This window comes from Erithacus rubecula, assembly GCF_903797595.1.
Source record: "Erithacus rubecula genome assembly, chromosome: 19".
NCBI classification, from domain to species: Eukaryota; Metazoa; Chordata; class Aves; order Passeriformes; family Muscicapidae; genus Erithacus; species Erithacus rubecula.
Window position 1 is genome coordinate 12653152 of NC_136671.1, and position 22358 is coordinate 12675509.

Sequence of the window (22358 nt, forward strand, 5' to 3'; positions counted from 1 at the left end):
AGCTGGGCAGGGCTCAGGGTGCAGCTCCCCCTCTGCCCTCCAAATGTGCTGGGCTAAGGGGGGAGCACAAGGAACTGAACCCCAAATCCTCCAGAGGAGGGCAGGGACAAGGGGAGGGAAAAGGGAAAGGGAAAAAGGAAAGGGGAAAGGGAAGGGGAAGGGAAAGGGAAAGGAAAAGGGGAAAAGGGAAATGGAAAAAGGGAAAGGGGAAAAGGGAAAGGGGAAAAGGGAAAGGGAAAGGGAAAAAAGGAAAGGGAAAAAGGGAAAGGGAAAAGGAAAAAAGGGAAAGGGGAAGGGAAACAGAAAAAGGGAAAGGGGAAAAGGGAAAGGGAAAAAGGGAAAAAGGGAAAAAGGGAAAGGGGGAAAGGGAAAGGGAAAAAAGGAAAGGGAAAGGGGAAGGGAAAAGGGGAAGGGGAAGGGAAGGGGAAAGGGAAAGGGAAAAGAGGAAAGGGAAAAAGGGAAAGGGAAAGGACCACAGCTTCCAAGGCTGCCTGATGTGGGAGGTGCCCTCAGGATACCAGATGGGAGCTCCAGAGAAAAGGCTGGGAATACAAATTCGAAACAGGACAGTCAAATAAAGTGGGCTTTTAAAAATAGCTCGTTCTCTCAAACTTTCCAAAACAGACCTTCCTTAGTATGAGTGATATTCTGAGTATAGATTGTATCTTCTCCTATTTTACAAATTAAGAAATACCGAAAATTGGCTGGCAAAGTTTATTACCTTGGCATCTACTTAAAAAGAGAGTTTCACTTTGAACTGTGTGTGTATCCATTGTCAGTGCTTGGGAGGCAAACATGCTGGTTTGTAAACAGCCCAGCTACCCTTCATCCCCTCCAGGCTCTTTGGAAGTCCTGGCTGCTCAGCTCTGGGAGCTGCTTCCTTCCCACTGTTGGTTTTTGTCAGCTTTAAATTAATGTTCCTGGCTGGGTATTCTCTGCACGTGCCTGGAACAACATGCTCTTTCCATGGATCTATTTATTCTGAGACCCATTTTTGCTTTTAACCAAAGCTTGCAATATTGAACAGTAGAGCTGTGTGAGCTTTGTAATATCCAAACTGCACTGGAGTTTGTTATATTTATTGATTTCCTGGGAAAGCACAGAGAGTGAGACTGTATTGTTTTCCTAAGTTTGGGTTTTTTTCATGTTAACATGTATCAAAAACCACACACATCTCTCTCTTCCATCTCTGAGCACAGAGCAGACTTGAATTTTAAGAGCTGTCCAGGATCTCTGCTCTCCCAGCTGCTTTTGGGTGGCTTCTTGGGGCTCCATCAAGTGATTATCCACCAGCTGATTCTTGTTAGAATACAAGGTTTTGCCCCACTACCCAAAATTAAAGGCAGAAGGTGAGTGAAAAACAAAGGAACAAACCAAACCCCAAAGGTTTCGTGTCTCGTTACGCATTTTCGTGTAATCTCTCCATGTAGTTCTTAAGCTCTTTGCACTCCCCCAGGTCCATGTCCTGGCAGACCCATTTAATGTCATCCTCATTGCTCATCAGGATGGAGTTGACAGCAGGACAGCCCTGCTCAGAGGAGATGGTGGTGAAGGTGGTGAATTTGACCCGTTTCCTCTTGGAGGTGGGAGAGGCGGTCGGCTCACTCCTGTGCTCCTTCCCCTCGCTGAAGGAGCACTCAGCAGACCTGAAGGACTGTCCATTGCTGGTTTTGGTGGCAGCTGTGCTGAGCAGGAACTTGCTCTCCTCGTAGCCCACGTCCCTGTCGATGGCTGTGATCTGCTCCTGCTGCTGGGGTGAGAAGGTGAGCTGGTTCTCCAGCAGCTCCGTCCTGTTGCTCAGCCCCACCCAGTCGTGCGAGTGGCTCATGCCCTCCTGCTCCTCCAAGGGGACCTGCTTGTTCCTGTACCTCAGTGCAAAGGTGACACAGTTGATGAGGAACACCAGGATGGCCAGGCAGAACACGCCCAGCAGGGCGTACATGCCGATCTCCAGGTCGCTGAGCCCCCGGGGGGACTGCACCAGCTCGCTGTCCCCCGTGTCCCTGGGCACATCCACCTGTGCAGGGAAGCTGGTGAAGTCCAGGGGCAGGTTCTGGCTGTCATCATCCAGCAGGCTGTCCCTGTCCTCCTTCCTGCTCAGCACAGCCCTGTGGGTGGTGGTGGCCCTGCCCTGCTCGTGGCCCATGGAGGAGCTGTAGTAGTGGCCACCCCCTGCCCCCCTCTCCTGCCAGGGGTATTTCTGGTTTTCCAGCTGGACTCCAGCACCCCTGTGCTTGCTGTCACTGACGTTGGCATCGCTCTGCCCAAACTTGACTTTGATGCTGCCACTGCCAACAGCCAGGATGCTCTTCCTCTTGGATTTCTGGCAGGATTCACTGATCACCATCTCCACCCTCACCAGGGCGCCCTGGCCCTCGGTCTCTGCTGCAATCAGCGGCCACTTGAACCTGGGGTCCTGCTGGATGGACACCACCCTCTCATCCAGGGAGGTGGCTGACAAGGAGAAGTCTTTGGAGTCATAGATATCCAGGGGCATGACAGATCCATCACTGAACTGGATCCAGCAGCTGATGGCTGCTTCCTGTAATGTATATAAAAAAAAAAAATAAAATTTACACACACTCAGAGCGATCATCAAAGGAATTGTGCTCTGTTCTGGTTTTCACCCTCCTCCTCACAAGATCCACGTACCATTAGTGATCAGAACAGAAATATGCTCACAGGGAGAGCAGTGGAATTAGTATCTTGCCAAGATGTGAAGAGAAAAATCTAAAACACTTGTTGAGGATAAGATTTGTTTCCACAAAGGTGCTCAAAGGAGCCACATCCCCTGGGCTCTGCAGGATCTACTTCAGCACCATAATAAATTGCATGCCAGGAAGCATTACCAGTGACTGAGATCATTTACTGTTGTGTATTTAAACAAAAAAAACCCCAACATTATTTCTAAACTGCTTAAAGTACAAAGTCTCCTCTTATTACACAAAGCACATTTTAAAGGATAGCTAATAGAGCAAACAGGTCCCTCCATGACTCCATACCTTCACTCCTGGATTTCTGCCTCCCAAATTAAATTAGCAGATTGTATAAGCAGAGGAAACCAATCAGTTGCTTCTTTAGGAAATGGCCAGGGTAATTTTTATGCTTGTTAGCAATTAAAAGCAAGACAATAATAAAGTTTAATCTCGTGTCACAGCAATGCAGATTGTGTACTCCAGTGTGTGGGGAGGCTTTCACTGAATGCAAATGAATCTGACCTGGGAACTAATCCTGTAACAGAACCTGCCTAGTGCTGCAGCTCTGCTGGGATCCTGACTTTTGGCTTCTGACTTGAAACATTTTCAAGTGTTTTTAAATTTCAGGAAACATGTCCTCACCCATTTCTGAAAATCAGTCTCTAAGGACTCTCTAATGGCTACTGAAAATTGCTGTGCCACCTGAAAAAAATCTTTGTATTCATACATTGATCATTTACAGACAGAATTCAGGTTGCTCTCCTGGAATCTCATCCTGCTCCTGATGTTCTGACTTGCCCTGGTTGGGATACCTGCACTGGAGAATCCCCACCAGCCAGATCTGCCTCCATCAGTGGATTTTCTGCTGTCTGAAACGAGATTTTGGTCAGAGCTGGGATCACCCTGCTCTGAGAGTCTGCAGACAGACAGACACCCAACCAACAAAATAATTTCTGAAAATCATGAATACAGAAGTTCTGTTTCTTTAAATCATCAGCTTTTCATACAGACTGTATTTACATTCCAACTCCTCATATGCACAGAGAACAAACACGTTTGATTATCCTTTAAATTGCACAAAGTCATTCACCTGCTCAGAGCATGGAGAATAAGCTCCCAGGCTTTTGGGATTGTGTGGTGCACAATCCACTGGCCTGATTCCCAAATCCTCAGAGGCACAAAGCTCCCCTGCTTCAATGGGGGATTTGCTTCTGTCTCTATTTCAGGACAGAGCCCTAAGACTTTGCTGACACTGTCATAAATCCCAGCTTTGTGTTTATTAATCTTTGGATGCTTCTTGAAGACTGCACAGAATTTATGTCATCAACTCTCATCCTCCCACTGTGTTGCTTAACCTGCATAATCATTTAATAATTTTGCACTGCTCTCCTGTAGGGAGTGTGCAGATGAGTGCTGAGCAATGGGGGGACTGGCTGCCTTTCACACCAGGGTCAGAGTGCAGGGCACACACAGTTTTCTCTCTGGTTTAGCAGCACAAGGACTGCCCAGCCTGTTTGTGGGGTGGAAATGCCAGGCTGGCAGCACAGTGGGACTGGCTGGCATCACCCCTGCTCCTGGGCATGGACTCCTTGACTCCTGAGCACGATGGCAGCCTGATTTTTATCACCCTATAAAGACAGAGCTCTGCATTATTTCTCATCCTGCATCCCAAGGATAAGAGCCCATGATGAATTAAAGCACCTCAGCAGCTGGCCAGACTTCAAATGTGCATGCCATGATCATTTACCTTTAAAGCTCAGAACATGCCTAAGTGTTAAGAGCCCAGTGCATCCTTGATGAAAAGTCCCAGACTGATGGATTTGGTTTGGAAAAAAAGTTTAAATGTCAAATGTGTACAGAAGCACAAGGACAAACACCAGGCAGGGACTGATGAGGACGTGGCAAAGTCCAAAAGCCCTTGGTAACTGTTGGTTCCCTAATAAAGGAACTAAGAGTAATAAGGGGGAAAACAAATGGTTTATGAAATCATGAACCAGGAAATGAGCCAGTGATGCTGATTCATATTCCAGCAATGACTCAGAATGAAAGGGATGTTCCCTGACTTCTTAAAGTGCTCACAGGAAGTGACTAAAGGAAAGAGAGTTTGGCACAACACGAGGCACCTTCCCATGGAAAGGTGGAATTAAAGGGCTGTGGTGGTGGCAGGATGTGCTGGGATCCAGAGGGTGCTGGATGGACAGAAAAGGGGCATTTGTGTGTGTGTGTGCCTGTTATTGATGGGATCAGCCACGGCAGGAAAGGTGTGTGGTGCCTGCTCAAACACAGTGCCCTTTTTGGGACATCTCTGTTTTTCTGTTCAGGACCCTTGGTGGCCTCCAGGACAGCCCCACAAACAGGTTTCCTGAGCACCCCAGAAGGGAAGCTGTGCTCAATTGCTGAAGGGGCAGAGGCAGTGCTCAGACTGTCCCCCTGGGCAGCAGTACCTGCTTGGGGGACTGCAGCAGCTCCTGGGCCACTGCAGTGGCAAAGATGGCCCTGTTGCTCCCTGGGCTGAGCTGCAGGGACAGGGACAGGCCTGTCACCAGCTGCACTCCCAGGTCAGTTATTGTCACCTTCTCGTCCAGGACTGTCACTGTCTTCTCAGCCAAGATGGCATCTGAGAGGGGGGACAGGATCTGGAAAGAAAAGCTGAAGTTAGCAGCAGCCAGTGGGGACAGCACCAGGAAAAATAACCACACAGAATTAATGTAACACAGCTGAGGGATGCTGATTGCAATGGGGAGGATTTCTCACAGCAGACACTATTAAAATATGATTAAATAGAGCTACTCACATTTTGAACCTCTTCTGCAACAACCTCTTCTGTTCTTCTATAACACCTTTCACCTGTGCCATTCCCCTCTGCAATATGCCAACCACATCTGCTCCAGATGTGGTCTGTAAATATAATAACCACATCTGCCTCAGATGCAGTGACTAGCTGTAAATGTAATCTTTATATAAAATATAAGTATTTGATTAATCTTCATGTTTTGAGGTAGCATAAATATAATGCAGTCTGTAGATTTATACAAAATCCACCGAATAAATGGTATTTATTTCTCTCCTGTGGAAAGGAAGGGTAATGTATTGCTACAATAACCTCTCATGGTACTGAATGCAAAATTGACAGAGGGGATTTGTTTTGGTTAAGAAAATACACACAGAGGTCAGAGCAGTGATACATGACATCCAAGATGCTCATTAGCAAGCAAGTTGAATTTAATGATCCATGCAGGGTACAGAGCATTTTGGAAGCAGCTTATAGGAGGTATTCTTTAAATGTAACTTGCTCCCAGCTTTTTACCCTTGGATTTTTCTTTCCACGGTTTTATGTGCATTGGTTGGAGCATTGTAAGTTCCAGAGCTTTAGAAAAGCATTCAGAAAATCTTTGCAGAAAGCTAAAAATCTCAAATCCCATTCCTCCAGCCTTGACAGGCTCATTACTGACAGGTGTGCTGGCTGCTTCCTGCTTGGACAGTTTGGGATGATAAGAATGTTTGGAGAGAGATTTTATCCCTGTCCTGGTGTTTGTTAACATGTCTCCTACTTCAGTATCACTGCAATAATCTCTCTCCCCATCTCCTTTTCCTTTTCTTTTAATTAATACTTGGATTGATATTCCAGTCTCACTTCCTTAACCAGCACAGGTGAATTTTCACTTTGCTCTGTCTGTGCAGCCTGGGAGGAGACTGAGCTGCTCCAGCAGCTGCAGGTCCTGTGAAAACCCAAATCCTGGCTCAAGGTTCCAAAGCTAGAACCTTGACAAAAATCAGAACCTATTGGACAAAAATAATCAGACAAAGCCTGCCAATACACAGGTTGGAATAATTTATAAAAACTGTGATGCACTACACTTTGGGGCAGCAGATAAGGAGAGGAAACCATCTCTTCCATGTCTTCCAGCTCTTGCTTCTGCTCTGCTCCAGCCCAAGCTGCAGTTTTGGCTGGGAATGCTGGATCACCATTCCCAGGTGAGTGAAGGCAGGAGCAGTGTCACTGTCTGAGCTGTCTCCTGACCCTGAGACCCTCACAGGACATTGGGTGGGTTACAGTCCATGTTCAGCACTGAAGGAGATGCAGGGGGCTGTTCTCTGAGGTTTCCAAGGCTGTTTATTGTTTCTTACCTGAGGAATTCTTTCTCTAGCTGCCAGCAGTCTGTTCAGCATGTCCATCCAGGGCACTGCCAGAGGGCAGGTCCTATCTTATACACTCCAAATTACCGACCTAATATTTGCAATTCCTTTCCAACACATGACAGTTTTATTACACTGTCCCACACCAACCAAAGAATGCCAGGCTGGCATTCAACATGGATGGCATGAAGAAGAAAAAGGAAAAGACATACCATGCCCAAAATCCTCCATATTAGCTATGAACTACCTAATACAAACATTGTTAAAAGATTGAATTTTTAGAAATCTAGTTTTTACTCCGCTTATTTTTTATGACTTGTAATTCTCCCAGGAATGCTGGCATGTTTCTGCATGGAGTTAAGTGCAGCCCCCAGGATCCCTGGGCAGCAGGCAGGCTCTGAGACCCTTGCAGGGTGTCTGGGAGCAGTCAGGGCAGGTGTCCTACCTGGATGGTGGTCATGCCGAGCTCCAGCCCCACCAGCACCTGCCCCTCCTGCAGCCGGGCGATGCGCGGCTCCTCCACCTGCATGAAGTCCCTGACCAGGTGGGTGATGTCCAGCTGCCAGTCCGAGCCCAGCAGGTGAGCCAGGGGGGCCCCAGGCTCGGGGGGCTCGGCCACAAACTGTGTGAGCACCCTGACCGTGGCGTGCTGGTACTGCAGGGTGCAGCCCCGGCCCCGGCGCTCCTCCTCATCCTCGTCATCGCTGTCCCTGGCTGGCCTGGGGACAACAGCAGGTAAACGTGCTCAGGATGGCAGGGAATGTGCTCAGGATGGCAGGGAAATGTGCTCAGGGTGGCAGGGGAATGTGCTCAGGAACATCAGGGAAATGTGCTCAGGATGGCAGGGAAATGTGCTCAGGATGGCAGGGAATGTGCTCAGGATGGCAGGGAAATGTGCTCAGGATGGCAGGGAAATGTGCTCAGGAACATCAGGGAAATGTGCTCAGGGTGGCAGGGGAATGTGCTCAGGATGGCAGGGGAATGTGCTCAGGAACATCAGGGGAATGTGCTCAGGATGGCAGGGGAATGTGCTCAGGAACATCAGGGAATGTGCTCAGGATGGCAGGGGAATGTGCTCAGGAACATCAGGGAAATGTGCTCAGGAACATCAGGGAAATGTGCTCAGGATGGCAGGGGAATGTGCTCAGGATGGCAGGGGAATGTGCTCAGGAACATCAGGGAATGTGCTCAGGATGGCAGGGGAATGTGCTCAGGAACATCAGGGAAATGTGCTCAGGAACATCAGGGAAATGTGCTCAGGATGGCAGGGAAATGTACTCAGGATGGCAGGGGAATGTGCTCAGGATGGCAGGGAAGTGTGCTCAGGATGGCAGGGAAATGTGCTCAGGATGGCAGGGAATGTGCTCAGGAACATCAGGGAAATGTGCTCAGGAACATCAGGGAAATGTGCTCAGGATGGCAGGGGAATGTGCTCAGGATGGCAGGGGAATGTGCTCAGGATGGCAGGGGAATGTGCTCAGGATGGCAGGGGAATGTGCTCAGGATGGCAGGGAAGTGTGCTCAGGATGGCAGGGGAATGTGCTCAGGGTGGCAGGGAAATGTGCTCAGGAACATCAGGGAAATGTGCTCAGGATGGCAGGGGAATGTGCTCAGGAACATCAAGGAAATGTGCTCAGGAACATCAGGGAAATGTGCTCAGGAACATCAGGGAAATGTGCTCAGGGCACTGCAGCAGCTCTGCCTGGGCAGCCCCAGACACCAGGGGTAACTCAGCAGCTCTCATGATGCTTGTGGTAATTGAGAAATGATTGGTGTTAGTCACAGAATTTTCCATGTTTGTATACAGCAGAATATTTAAGAACACGGACCTGGATAAAGGGAGATGGATGATCAAACCCACTCTGTTTTAAATCCCTCTGTTACTGAGTATGGTTTCCTAAATAAGTTGTATCTACTGACAGCTTGCAAAACAAGGCTTGCACACAGCCCAGCACATCCTGCACAATCACATTTCCTGCCTTTGTGTGATCAAACTATCCACTAAAGATCAGGTTTCCCACTTCTGGATTTTATCTACCCAGACCATGTGGTTACATGACCCATTGCCCCAAGAGCTGTTCCATGAAGTTTGGAGGTTTCTTTGCCCACCACTGCTTACCTTGCAGAATTACTCCAACAAAACAAGAACAATTATTGATTACTACAAGGAGAACCATCCTATAAAAAGGGAGCTGCAAACCAAGTTGGGTGAAGTGTGGAGTGGGGGTGACCCCTCATGTTTTCCCCAGCACTGCTTGCTCTGTCTGTGCAAAAATAAACCAATCAAAATTTTGCTAAATACAGAGACTTTGTTTCTCATTTATAACATTCTGATTTTGAAGTTTGCAGTTTATTGTAAGGGGCATGGGTGTACAGGGCCCTGCTGAGAGCTGCAGCTCAGAGCAGGATGGAGAGAGGTAAAAAAGAAATAATAGTGTGGTGGCAGAAGTAAGAGGTAAGAGAGGGATTTTCCTGTTTGCAACACAATAAATCTTCTTCTCTGTTGAGCATTCTAATTTCCACTATTTACAACACAATAAATCTTCTATGTTGAATATTCTAAATTCCACTAACCAATCTAATACAACATACAAATCCTATAGCATTTACACACAGCCTATAAGAATCATTACATTACCATAATGTGTTATATTTTAAACCCTAAAAGCTGCTCTTTGGACCCCTCTGCCAAGCTAGCAGGGTCTTCTCTGACCTTTGCACCATTGTTCTATCAAGAGGGGATTACTTTCCTGGCCATCCTATTGTATTGCAGTTATTTAGTAGCTAAGGTTTGGTATCTCAAAGATGGCTTTCATTGCAATCTCACTGATGGTTTCCATATTCTCAAAATCTTTTGAGAATAAGCACTGATATTTATAAGGTTTTCCTGTTTCATCCTTTCCAACAGCTGCCTGAGGCCAGGCTGCTTCCTGCAGGTTCTCCCACTTTGATCCTGCATCTCATGTCCAGAACTCAAAACCAGCACTGGCCATCACCTCCCAGCTTTGCTGCCCCACTGCCCTCCCCAAGTGCCTTCCATTGTTTTCCAGGTCAAATCCTTGCTTTCAGGACCTTTAAGCTCCTTTTCTTTCTGGATCTTCCCATAAACATCTCTGTGTTGCCATGGAAATCTCCTCTGCACCTACACACATCCCTCTCTGCACAGTACAATTTGAAATCACATCTCCACCAAAATGTCTCTGCTCTGGTGCTAACAGAAACATGTAATAAATGTCTTTATTTGCAGGTGGTCACACCAAGTTCCTACTCTATCAATTTGCTCCTCCTGTTGTTGGTAACACTGACCAGAGGTGCAGACAGGTCTGTTCATCCTGCTCATCCCTCCTCTGTCCCGTGGGCACTGGCAGTGTCCCACAGCTCTGTCCTGACTGGGGACACTGGTCAGTGCAGGCCCTGCAGGGTGTGCAGCAGGATGTGCTGATTGTGACCACTGGATCCATGAGCTGCCAGGACCTGCAGGCTCTTGCTGATGCCTCATCCTGCCCAACTTGACCAATTGCTCTTCCCATCTCAGTCATTAGTGCTACAAAAGGAAATTGATTTCCAATCCAGGTTCATGCAACCTGCAGCTTCCATTTCCCTGACAAATCCAGTGCAGGAGCCTATTGAATAAATGTCTGCTGACCTTCAAATTCACAGCAGAATTGCATTAAGGCCAAATGAGCATGTTCAGATCCACTGGTCCTGACAGGTCCCTGGCAAGTGCACAGCCCAGAATGAACATCCTCTAATGAAACCTACCTCTTATTAGAGATGATGGGGACTCTCCACCCCTTGATCTGATTTAGTTCTGTGTCAGAGACCTCTATCTGCAGCGGGAGACGAGGAATCCACACTGTCATTTCTAAAGGGGCACTCAGATGCTGGTAAGTAAAATTAACTATGACATTCACTTTGCCTTTCATTTCCTTGCCGTTGACAAAGACATAGTCACATCTGTCAGAAACCTGCAAATAAAAAGGAGAAGGGAAAAAAAAAAATTAATGAGTCTCTTCACTAATTATAAAGTTCAGCACATGCTGGTGAGTGGGTGGAAGAGAAAGGATCCAGGTTTAACCAGCTGCAGGTTCAGAGGACAGCTAGGAATAACAGTGTGCCCTTCATGGCCTGTGTAACTCAGCATCACCTACACTGGCTGGATTTTCCTGCTATAAACAGTTCCAGTGTGAGCTAAGATAAGGAAACAGCTTTTTTTGGTCTTTAATTCCCACAGTAGGACAGAGCTGGGATTCTGGCAGGGAGAGAAGGTTCCCCTCCCCTCCCCACAGCTCAGACTGCCCAGCTCTCCCTGTGTGCAGCCAAGGAACCCCCTCACCTGGGAGAACAGGTGAGTGCTGCAGGGAGGCACAGGTGTCCCTCATCAGCCCCAGAATGGGACAGATTCTTCAAGAGTCCTGTCACAGGTGCCAGGGAATGGGGAGTCCCAGCCAAACCTCATCCCAGGGGGGCCCAGGGGTGTCCCCAGCCCTGCCAGACCCTCCCCCAGCCCTGGAACAGCAGCTCAGACCAGCTCTGATCTCACTTTATTTATCACCTGCAGCTCTGGACATCAATATTGCAGAGAGTTAGTAAATCTCACTCAAGCAATTTAGCAGCTACTGCAAGGATCTAGGTGAGCTGACAGGACCTGTTCATTACAGTTAGTTAAAATATATGAGTAAATGTACACGTCAAATAATTTATTAACTACCACTTTCCTGTGCTGATGATCTGAAGGAATGATCTATTAGAACCCTGAACTCTTTTCACAATCCATTACCAGCCAGACCTTCCATTCCATTCCATCAATGTATTTAATATTTCCCACTCTGGGATGTATAGCCTCATCCTTGCCTGAATTTAATGCCATTTTCTACTTTTCTGTTTAAATGCTGAAAGAATTTAAATCATATTTAAATATCACCAGCTTTTGTAGGGTAATTGGCATTCCTAATATTATTATCTTTGAACAACAACAACCCCCTCACAGACAGATCCATAGCAAATGCATTTCCACCCTGCTTTGCCTGAGCCTAGGTAACACACCAAAAAAAGGTTCTCATGGCTCTTCAATGCCTCCCTTCCAAGCCAGCTCTGTTTTAAGGTCAAACTCCTGAGCTGCTGCTGGTTCCAGCAGGAAATAAGAAGTTGGTTTACAGGCAGATTTATGTTTTTTGGGATTGCCTCATGTAAGCCTGTTTTACACCAGCTCCTGTCAGGATCCAGTCCCAATGTGCTGCACAGCAAGGAAATCCAGCTGCTGTCAAAAAACCCTCAAAACATGAAGGAAGGAGCTGAGAGCAGGCAGCAGAGCACAGGAACATTAGGGCACTGATGGTCCATCCACTCCTTCCCAGGGCTGGGCTGGGCTGGGCTGTGGGAGAAACTCAATGTGAGCAGCAGGAATGGCAGGAATGGCTCAGGTGCATCCCTGGAGCAGCAGGAATGGCTGGAATGGCTCAGGTGCATCCCTGGAGCAGCAGGAATGGCAGGAATGGCTCAGGTGCATCCCTGGAGCAGCAGGAATGGCAGGAATGGCTCAGGTACATCCCTGGAGCAGCAGGAATGGCAGGAATGGCTCAGGTACATCCCTGTGAGCAGCAGGAATGGCAGGAATGGCTCAGGTACATCCCTGGAGCAGCAGGAATGGTTGGAATGGCTCAGGTACATCCCTGGAGCAGCAGGAATGGCTGGAATGGCTCAGGTACATCCCTGGAGCAGCAGGAATGGCAGGAATGGCTCAGGTGCATCCCTGGAGCAGCAGGAATGGCAGGAATGGCTCAGGTGCATCCCTGGAGCAGCAGGAATGGCAGGAATGGCTCAGGTACATCCCTGGAGCAGCAGGAATGGCAGGAATGGCTCAGGTACATCCCTGTGAGCAGCAGGAATGGCAGGAATGGCTCAGGTACATCCCTGGAGCAGCAGGAATGGTTGGAATGGCTCAGGTACATCCCTGGAGCAGCAGGAATGGCTGGAATGGCTCAGGTACATCCCTGGAGCAGCAGGAATGGCTGGAATGGCAGGAATGGCTCAGGTACATCCCTGGAGCAGCAGGAATGGCTCAGGTGCATCCCTGGAACAGCAGGAATGGCTCAGGCATATCCCTGGAGCAGCAGGAATGGCTGGAATGGCAGGAATGGCTCAGGCATATCCCTGGAGCAGCAGGAATGGCAGGAATGGCTCAGGTACATCCCTGGAGCAGCAGGAATGGCAGGAATGGCTCAGGTACATCCCTGGAGCAGCAGGAATGGCAGGAATGGCTCAGGTACATCCCTGGGGCAGCAGGAATGGCAGGAATGGCTCAGGTACATCCCTGGGAGCAGCAGGAATGGCAGGAATGGCTCAGGCACATCCCTGGAGCAGCAGGAATGGCAGGAATTATCTCCTTGCTGGAACTCAACACAGACTCTCCCAGGCCACAGAGATAACTCTGAATTTGCTGGTCAGGGATGGAATCAGGCTCTCAGATTTTAAATTCATGAGTGCTCAAGCAATAACAAGAAAACTTGGCAGGCAAACAGACCTCAATTCCAACTTTATCAGGGTTTACTGCACAGAGAGAGTTAAAAAAAAATCCATCCCTAAAAGACCCCTGTATGAATGATTAAATAAATACCATAACCTTATGCCTTCAAATTATGATTTATATAGCAAACTGGTGGTCAGGAAAGAAATGACTCTGCCAGGGATAGCCAAGTGTGCCTGTTTCCCTGGCTGTAGGGAAGCAGCTGTGAGCTCACTGAGCTCCCAGCCAGCCCTTCACTGTTTGAATGAATGGGCATCACTGTTCTGCTGCAGTTTGCATGCAGGCCTGACAGAGCAACATCAAAACCTGGGGCAAAGCACAGGACATTTCCATAAAGGAGCCAGCAGAGGCAGGAACAGGTGCATGGCCAGGCAAGTCAGGTGTGCCTGTTCCTGCAGCCACACCCCAGCATCCAAATCCCAGCAGCAGACAGGGCTGAAGGGATGCAGGGGGAGAAAAATCGAGCTGCTCTCTGCTGAGCCTCTGCTTTGGAAGGTGTTAATTGGGAAAGGGGCAGTGACCCAGGCTGGGGTTTCTCCTTTGCCCCCAGATCACCCAGAGGGACATGAGGTGGTTCAAACCCTGGATTTCTCTGAAGCAGCCAAAGAGAAATTGCTAGAGATGGTTTTCTCTTGTTCCAAGGATTGTTTATTATTTCTTATCTCAGGCACCTTTAGCCTGGCCAGCAGGGTCTGCTCAGCCTGGCACCCATGGTGGGATCTGCCTGGTGAAGGCAGGGCTGATCTTATATAGTTTGTACTATGTATTACATGTTTACAAAATGTTCCCAATACAATTTTATTAAATGTTCCACCCCTGACCCCATCCAATCCAAGAGTGCCAACGTGTCACCCAACATGGATGACAGGGAGAAGAAGGAGGAAAAGGTGTCCACCCCCCAAATTCTCCATCTTGGCCACGTGTCCCTTTTCATAAATATTCAAAAAAAACTATTTATGTACGTTCTGAAGGTCCAACTTACACTTTACTAATTTTGGTGGCTTGTTTCCATTCCCTCTGGCTTTGGGTTTTATCGCTTTTCCTAAAAAATGATTTTCCTGTTTTTTCCCACTCCCCTGTGTGCAGGCTGTCTGGGGGAGATCTGAATTTGTGGCTGATATTCCTTTGGTCTCATAAACTCTGTCTTAGCTTTGGGCTGAACAGAATCCAAAACCTAATGGGAGGGAGGGGAAGGGGAAAGTCCATCCCAATTCCCAGAAGAGGCACTCACAATCTCACTGTTAACTCTTAGAAATTAATTTCTTTCCCCACCTCATTATCATTATTAAATTCCCATGGGATAACAGCAAAACCCACACAGGAAACTGTTTTTCTGCTACAGTAATTCTGCTGGAACCCTTAGGAAGTCACAGTTAATAAAACTTTGAAAATAAGATGCATCTTGAGCAGTTTAGGTCTACACATCTCAAGGGTGGCCAGCTGGGAATATCCTCTGATATTACCCCATAAAAATCTGTACTTTGGGATCCCCATCCGTGTTTCTGGAAAGGATCCTTCCCCCTACAAGTGCCCTCTGTGTCTAATACCCACTGCAAACACAGCCCTACCACCCTGGGGAGCCCAGGGGATCTCTCCTGGTTCAGCACTGCTCACATTTTCCTGGGTCTGCCAGCAGAAATGGGGATATTTAGAAACCTAAGTTATGATAATGAGCCCTGCCTAAATCATTGCTGTCAGAAGAAGAATGGGGGAGTCTCTGCTAACCATTAAAAATGAATGAGGAGGGAAATAAATAAGCAAAAGCAGCTCATTTGAGCTATAAAAGACTTGAGAACTCAAGCTGTGTACCAGGGTACAAAAGGATGAGGCATTATTAGCTCTGTAAGTCATTAATAAATGACTCTGGGGAGGGGGAGCTCTGCTTAACTGAGCCCAGCCCAAAATGAGCCAGGGATCAGCAAGAGCACAGAGCTCAGCCCAAAGCTGAGCCCAGGAGGGACCTGCCCAGCCTGGGCCTCCTGAGCAGCTGGGGCAGGAATGTCCCCAAATGTGGCTCTGTAAACCCCAAATGTGGCTCTGTAAACCCCAAATGAGAATCTGTAAACCCCAAATGAGAATCTGTAAATTCACAAATGTGGCTCTGTAAACCCCAAATGAGAATCTGTAAATTCCCAAATGTGGATCTGTAAATCCATAAATGTGGATCTGTAAAACCCCAAATGTGGATCTGTAAATTCCCAAATGTGGGTCTGTAAACCCCAAATGTGGGTCTGTAAAACCCCAAATGAGAATCTGTAAACCCTAAATGTGGATCTGTGAACCCCAAATGTGGATCTGTGAATCCCCAAATGCAGATCTGTAAATCCCCAAGTGTGGATCTGAAAATCCCCAAATGCAGATCTGTGAACCCCAAATGCAGATCTGTGAATCCCCAAATGCAGATCTGTGAATCCCCAAATGCAGATCTGTGAACCCCAAATGTGGATTTGTGAATCCCCAAATGCGGATCTGTGAATCCCCAAATGCAGATCTGTGAACCCCAAATGCAGATCTGTGAACCCCAAATGCAGATCTGTGAATCCCCAAATGCAGATCTGTGAATCCCCCCTGGATGCTGCTGGAATCCCACTCTGGAGGGATAACTGCACACACAAACCCCTCCAAGGTTTTTAGGGCTTGTTTGCTGCCAGGCTTTGCAGTGACACCATACAAACCCACAAACAGATATTAGCAGAGACCTGGGCACATGAAAAATGGTTTTTAGTGCACTGATCCAGCTGAAGCATCTCATGGAGCATATTGATTTAGAGAACTCTGATACCAGTTCATTTCTGAGAACTATTTTGGTTTGCTCTGCAGCTTTGTGGCAAACATCAATATCCTCAGCTGAATGTACCCGAGTGAGACATGCAGGGGGACACTTTAAAGGGACTTAAATCCTGGGCAAACATCCAACTGGAGCTGCAAGTTTAATAGTTCCTTTGTGATCTGACACAAGGTCTGCTGTGTGCTGGTGCTACCAACTGAAAAATCCCCTCATTAACAGTCTCTCCTCGGGAATCACCTTTTGCTTTTTATAATCAAGATTTTAGGGATAAAACTTCAGTGTTTTTCCCTCTTTTGCCCCCGTTTCCAGCACCAAGCACAGCCAGTTCTCTCTCTGTGCATTTGCACAGGTTTTTATTCATTTTCTGGGGTTGTAGGGACAGAAGAGCAGCTTCTGCCCAGCCCTTTGTGAGCACATTTTGAAGTGTCTGCACACTCTGAGATTTATTTCTGTCCCTGGGCTGCCTTTTAAGAGCTTGTCCCTACTGGTCACTGAGCTCAGACCTGCCAGGGGCCACCTCAAGTGTCCCTGGGCTCAGTGTCCCCTCCCCAGGGTGAATCCTGCATCTCCAGACACCCACATCTGCTTTCCTTCCTGGGTCACGGAATTCAGTTCCATTTCAATTTCAAATGATTAAAATTATGTAAAAATACCACAACATCAAGGAAAAAGTTATTTTAAAATGAAAAAAAATCAAAACATTTCATTTCGGAAATGTCAAAACAAGTTGTTTCCTTGACACAACAAGAAGCTGGTAGCATCCTTTTCTTCTTTTTTTCTTCTGTCAGAGATTAAATTCCAAGGAAATTAGCATTATTTCACCAAGCTGCTTTACAGGACTGCAAAATCTGACTGAATAAAGCCTGTCAAATTTTCCCCTGTAAGCCTTAATCAAGTGGGGCCACAAATCAAAACAGAATCATCACTCTGCTGAATTAAATTGCAATCCCATGGGACTGTGGTCCCAGGGGCAGGAAGGGACAGAAAAACCCTTCCACAAACCTGGATTCACTGCCAGCTCCCTCACACCCTCATGCTGTGTGTGATTTATTGACATCAATAAGGACACTGAAGTGTTAAATTCCCACTGAACTCCAGAGGAGTTTGGTGCTGAATCCTCTCCAAGAATCCAGACTTTAATCTGCCTTTGATGTACTTGTACAGCAAGGATCCCATCCCTTGTTTTACAGGGATTTTGCAAAGCCTGATCTGGAAGAATCAAGGCAGAGCTCAGGTGCTGGAGTTACCCAAGTGCATCTTTCTGCTGAAATGAAAATTTCTGTGTGTTTTTTTTTGGGGGCAGCCCTTCACTGCTCACCTGCAGCAGGTGAGGGCAGGGGCAGAGAATCCACTGCTGCTGCCACAGCCATCCCTCCTTTGCTGCTGCTGGGCTGATTATTCCCTGATTGATTCCCTGATGGATTCCCTGATGGATTCCCTGATGGATTCCCTGATTGATTTCCTGGTTGATTCCCTCATGGATTCCCTGATTCCCAGCTGGAGAAGGGAGTCCCTGCCCACCTGCAGCTCAGGATGCTCTGTCAGCACAGCTCCTGCTGCAGATTTTGGGAGCCACAATTGTGATCAACCAAGCCCCTGCTGTTGCTGAGCTGAGCCCAGGCTCCTCCAGCATCTCTCAGGGACAGAAACCCTCCAACCCCCCCGTGAACAGAGGTCATTATTTTGACAAATTAGTTAAATCTCTCTCAGTCAGCAACGAGGACCCTGAATTATTCAACATGCATCTGTCTTTTTCCCTTACAAAAATGGCCTGTGAAGCAATAAGTGTATTTCACTTGAACCACTTCTGAAAGATGTGAGACAGTTTGGGTTCACTCCAGTGCCCCTTGAAGTCAATGCGAGCCTTTCATTTAATTTTCATTTAATTAATTTCATTAAATTTGCAGATGATGCCAAGCTGGGAGGGGTTAGAAGTTCTCTGGAGAACAAGCTTAGAATTCAAAATGATCTTCATAGTGTAGAAAGCTATCTGAAATAAATAGATGAGATTGGAGAAAGGTAAGGGCAAAGGATGAAGTTGGATAGAAACAATTAAGAGCAGGATGGGGAAGATTGGCCTGGTGACATCAGTGGAGAAAAGGATTTGATCTAGAGAGGATCTGACTAGAAACTCCAACTCCAGGGACCACTGAGGACTGGAAGATGATAATTAACAACTGCAGTAACATTTCAGATCTGCTTAGACAAATGACTCTCAGGAATGTTTTCCATAGCTGGAAATGTTCCTTTCACCTCAGTTGGGGAATTCCAGTGATTTTGCACCTTATGGTGAGATATGGGATGCACAGCCTCCCCTGTCTGCAGTCCCTGCATGTCACCTACAAGAAATTCAGTTTCCTGGGCAAAGAGGAACACAAGTATTTCATCTTTGTGTCTCAGATTCAATATTGATCACAAAGCAGAAGCAGCTCCTGTTGTTCTGCAATGTGTTTTGCACAGTAACAGAGCACAGCCCTGTGAAATCCTCCCCTCTCCACCTGCAGAGAGGACAAAGCACTCTGCTCAGCCCCCTTCCCACCTGAAATAAAGCAATTCCTACTCCTCATATGCAATTAGATAAGTTTGCAGTGCACAACACTGCTTCTTTCCTTTTTAGATGTGAGAAAATGCTAAAGAATTATTCCCACCTGTGTTTGTAGCATTAGCTGTGAAGCATTCTGACGTGCAAGACAAACCACTGCCTGAAAATTGATCACATTTCATTAAATCAAGAAGATTCAAGGAAAAAAAAAACATATTAAAGAGATGGAAGAAAAGGCATCCTGTTTTCCTCAGCTAAACAAAAGCCTGGTTTAGGACCAGGGAAATCTCTGTGGATCAATACTGTTTCATTCCTGTGTCTCTTTCATTGCACAGTCAAGTAAAATTACAACAACAATGGTGCTGCTGATGAAGATTTTATATTTCAACTATTCCCATTATCTAACAGCATTTCAGCATTTTGCAAAAAAAACCTCCTGACAACACTTTGTAGAGCACATAGTGAGGGCTCAGTGCTTATGACACAAACGTGTCTCTGTGTTCATATCAATACCTATTTCTGTAGTACAGATATCATTATCCTCATTGTGGGGGTGAAGGAATTAATTGTTTGCAAAGCTTTTCCCATGGCCACAAAGTGCTGGGGAATGTTATCTGCAAATGCTGTGTGGGTGAGAAATGCAGTCTCGTCACTGTGACACTGGACAATAATCAGCTAAACCATGAAAAAAGCTACATTTAGCATAAACAGGAAAGGCAGGCCAGAAAAAAATTCCTCTCACATGGAAAACATTATTAAACAAGCCCACACTTGTGGAATGCAGAAGTGCAGGTGAGATGAAGAGCTGCAGTTCCTGTTTCATCTCTGCCATTTGACCTCGTGGAAGGTGTTTTTTGTGCCCAGTTTGTTGGTGAATGTTTCACTCAGGGCTGCAGGTGCCACAGCAGGGGCTCAGATGGGCACAGGGGCTCAGTGCTGCTGCAGGGGCTGTCCCAGCCTGGCTGTGCTCAGCTCTCAGCAAGCAGAACAAACCAGGGGCTCTGGGGACAGGCTCTGACAGCCCCACAGCACAGGCAGCTCTCAGAACATGCCCAAGGTCAGTGCAGAGCACAGAAACAGCAGATTTTCCTCCCCACAACCAAATCACAAAGCCAGCTGTGCCCAGCTCCCAGAGCAGCCAGGGGGAGGGCAGAGGATGCTGCTGCCAGCCTGAGCACACAGCTCCTCCAAGCTGCCTCTTCCTCTCAGAATGACAGCAGAACACATCCAACAGTGTTTCAGGAGCTGGTTTCAGTGAGGATGGGGAATCCAAGGTGGAGGATAATTTGAAAGCATTTTGTAAGATTTTAGCTGCTTGTTCCCTATTGACTCTGAAGGGAGCTGTGCTGCTTTGATCTTCCAAATGCTCTCACACTCCTTCCATCCTGACAAGCACTCATAGCACTGATCTGTTCACTGGGAAATTGAGGTGAGTCCTGGGGCTTGATATCTGAACTACCTCCAACAACCAAGAGAAAAGAATACCAGACTGCAAGAGAGGCTCCATCTGAGCACAAACCACCCTGGACACACACCCTGCATGTTCTGGGCTTAGGAACTGATGCCAATAACAAAGTCTCCTGGCTGATCCAGAACCCCCAGTGAAGCTGGATTTCATGTAAGGCTGGATTTGATGTAAAGCTGGATTTCATATAAGGCTGGATTCCATGTGAAGCTAGATTTCATACAAGGCTGGATTTCATGTAAAGTTGGGTTTCATGTGAAGCTGGATTTCATATAAAGCTGGGTTTCATGTGAGGCTGGATTTGATGTGAAGCTGGATTTCATATGAAGTTGTATTTCATGTCAAGCTGGATTTCATGTGAAGTTGAGTTTCATGTAAAGCTGGATTTCATACAAGGCTGGATTTCATGTGAGGCTGGATTTCATATAAGGCTGGGTTTCATGTGAGGCTGGATTTCATATGAAGTTGTATTTCATGTCAAGCTGGATTTCATGTGAGGCTGCATTCCATGTGACAAATCTCAGTGTGGAGTTATCCATCCCTTCAGGACTGCTGGGAATGAAGCTGCAATTCCAATTCATTGGTTTCCAAACCAAAAGGAGTTGTTCATCACCCTTGGATACTGAGAGGAGGTTTCAGCACAATTTCATCTGGATCTTTGAGGGCTGCTTCCCCCAGACAGGGGAGATTCCCATTCCTCTGCAGGAGACAGGGACAGACACTCAGATGGAATCTGAGCCTGTCCCACCTCCTGTTATGTACAAAAACCATCCAGAGAATGGCCTGGACAGCTCATTTCCCCAGCAGGGCTTTTTTCCAAATCCCCACTGCTGGCATGGCATGGCACTGTTCAGGCTCTGTGGGTTACAGCCATTCCTTATTCCCTCAGCTCCTTGTAAAACTTGGGGCTAAATTGATGAGAAAAGATAATTTCCTTAATACAGCTGCAGAAGCATCTCCCCTGCAATACATTACTGCTCACACAATTTTAAAGTTCATCTACCTTAAGCAAATCTGGCTGTTTCAGCTAAAAGTTGTGCAGCCTTAGGCATTCTTTATCAGATGAGCAGATGATCTTTTTAACACCTCCACTTTCTGAGCTTCATATCATTCACTAAATCAATCTCCCTTTCATGATTTGTATTTATACCAATGCCCAATTCTATTACAAGTCTCTCTTATGCTTTCTCAATTTCCTCTATTATTCTTTTTTAGGTCTACAATAGAATTTCAGTGGCTTACTCAGAGGCTGTCACTTCGTATTTACTGAACTGAAACTTGAATGTGCATTATTACTTTATTTTTATGAAAATCTGTGATAACTAATGCAGTGATTCAATTTCTACCAAGGGGCTTTATGTTTGGCTTCCTATCTGCCCTCCAACCTTCATTCCTCCAAACAAACTTTTACATCTCTATTTACATATTGGGATCATTAAGGTTCTTTTCATCTCCCTGTCTCAATGGCTTCAGAAGCTGTAATGGATTTAGGCAGGAGTTTAATTAGGAATTGCTCTTTTCTGTATTTCAGGCCACATTTCACGTGAAAGGGTAAAAAATGCCCCAAACAAATGAAAGACTTGATGTGAGCCCCCAAGAGCCCTGGGCCAGGCAATTTTAGTGGAGCAGACAATTAGACAGTGGGAGATCCTGCTGCTGGGTCCATTCCATGGGAAGCTGGCATTCATTTTATATGAAAAATACAAAATCACCCTCAGCACTTTGCCTCTGTTCTGCTTTGCAGACACAATCAGGCTGTTTTCAGCAAGGTTTTTCCTCATTTCCCCTCTGCTCTTCAGAGAAGGAAATCCTCCCTCACTCATGAGATTGTGGGGCCATCCCATTCATTCCTCTTCCCCAGGAATTTCTTCTCTGCAGTTTTCCTGTGTTGAGCACACTTTATGCTGCTCAGTGTCTCATTTTACCCACTTGACAGCAACAAAACAAGCAGCCTGTGCAGGAAGGCTTGTCAGTAATTAGCCCTGCTGGAGGTCAGATGGTCACTGGCAGCAGAGGTGCAGGATGGGGTTAATCACAGCTCCAGAGAAAGGAGAGTCAGGGATGGGAATGGTGCCAGCAGGATCTGCCCAGGGAGGACAGAGCTCCAGGTGAGATTAGACACACACACTGTTTAACCTGGGAACAAAGGGCAAAAATTGGGAAACTGCTTGTCAAGGTGTCTTCCAAAATCAGCAGAGTGCACA

At 46.9% G+C, this 22358-nt stretch overlaps 1 protein-coding gene across 1 annotated transcript in view; it reads right to left on the minus strand.

Moving 5' to 3' along the window:
- Nucleotides 1–429: 429 nt before the first annotated feature.
- LOC306810046 (transmembrane protein 132D-like) overlaps nucleotides 430–22358 on the minus strand; it is a 161757-nt gene continuing 139828 nt past the window's right edge. The window contains exons 6-9 of the mRNA XM_079322106.1: nucleotides 10596–10801; nucleotides 7279–7552; nucleotides 5141–5332; nucleotides 430–2542 (exon numbers count right to left, since the gene is read on the minus strand). Coding sequence (XP_079178232.1) covers nucleotides 1400–2542; nucleotides 5141–5332; nucleotides 7279–7552; nucleotides 10596–10801 — 1815 coding nt within the window. The 3' untranslated portion in view covers nucleotides 430–1399. The remainder of the gene's footprint in view (nucleotides 2543–5140; nucleotides 5333–7278; nucleotides 7553–10595; nucleotides 10802–22358) is intronic.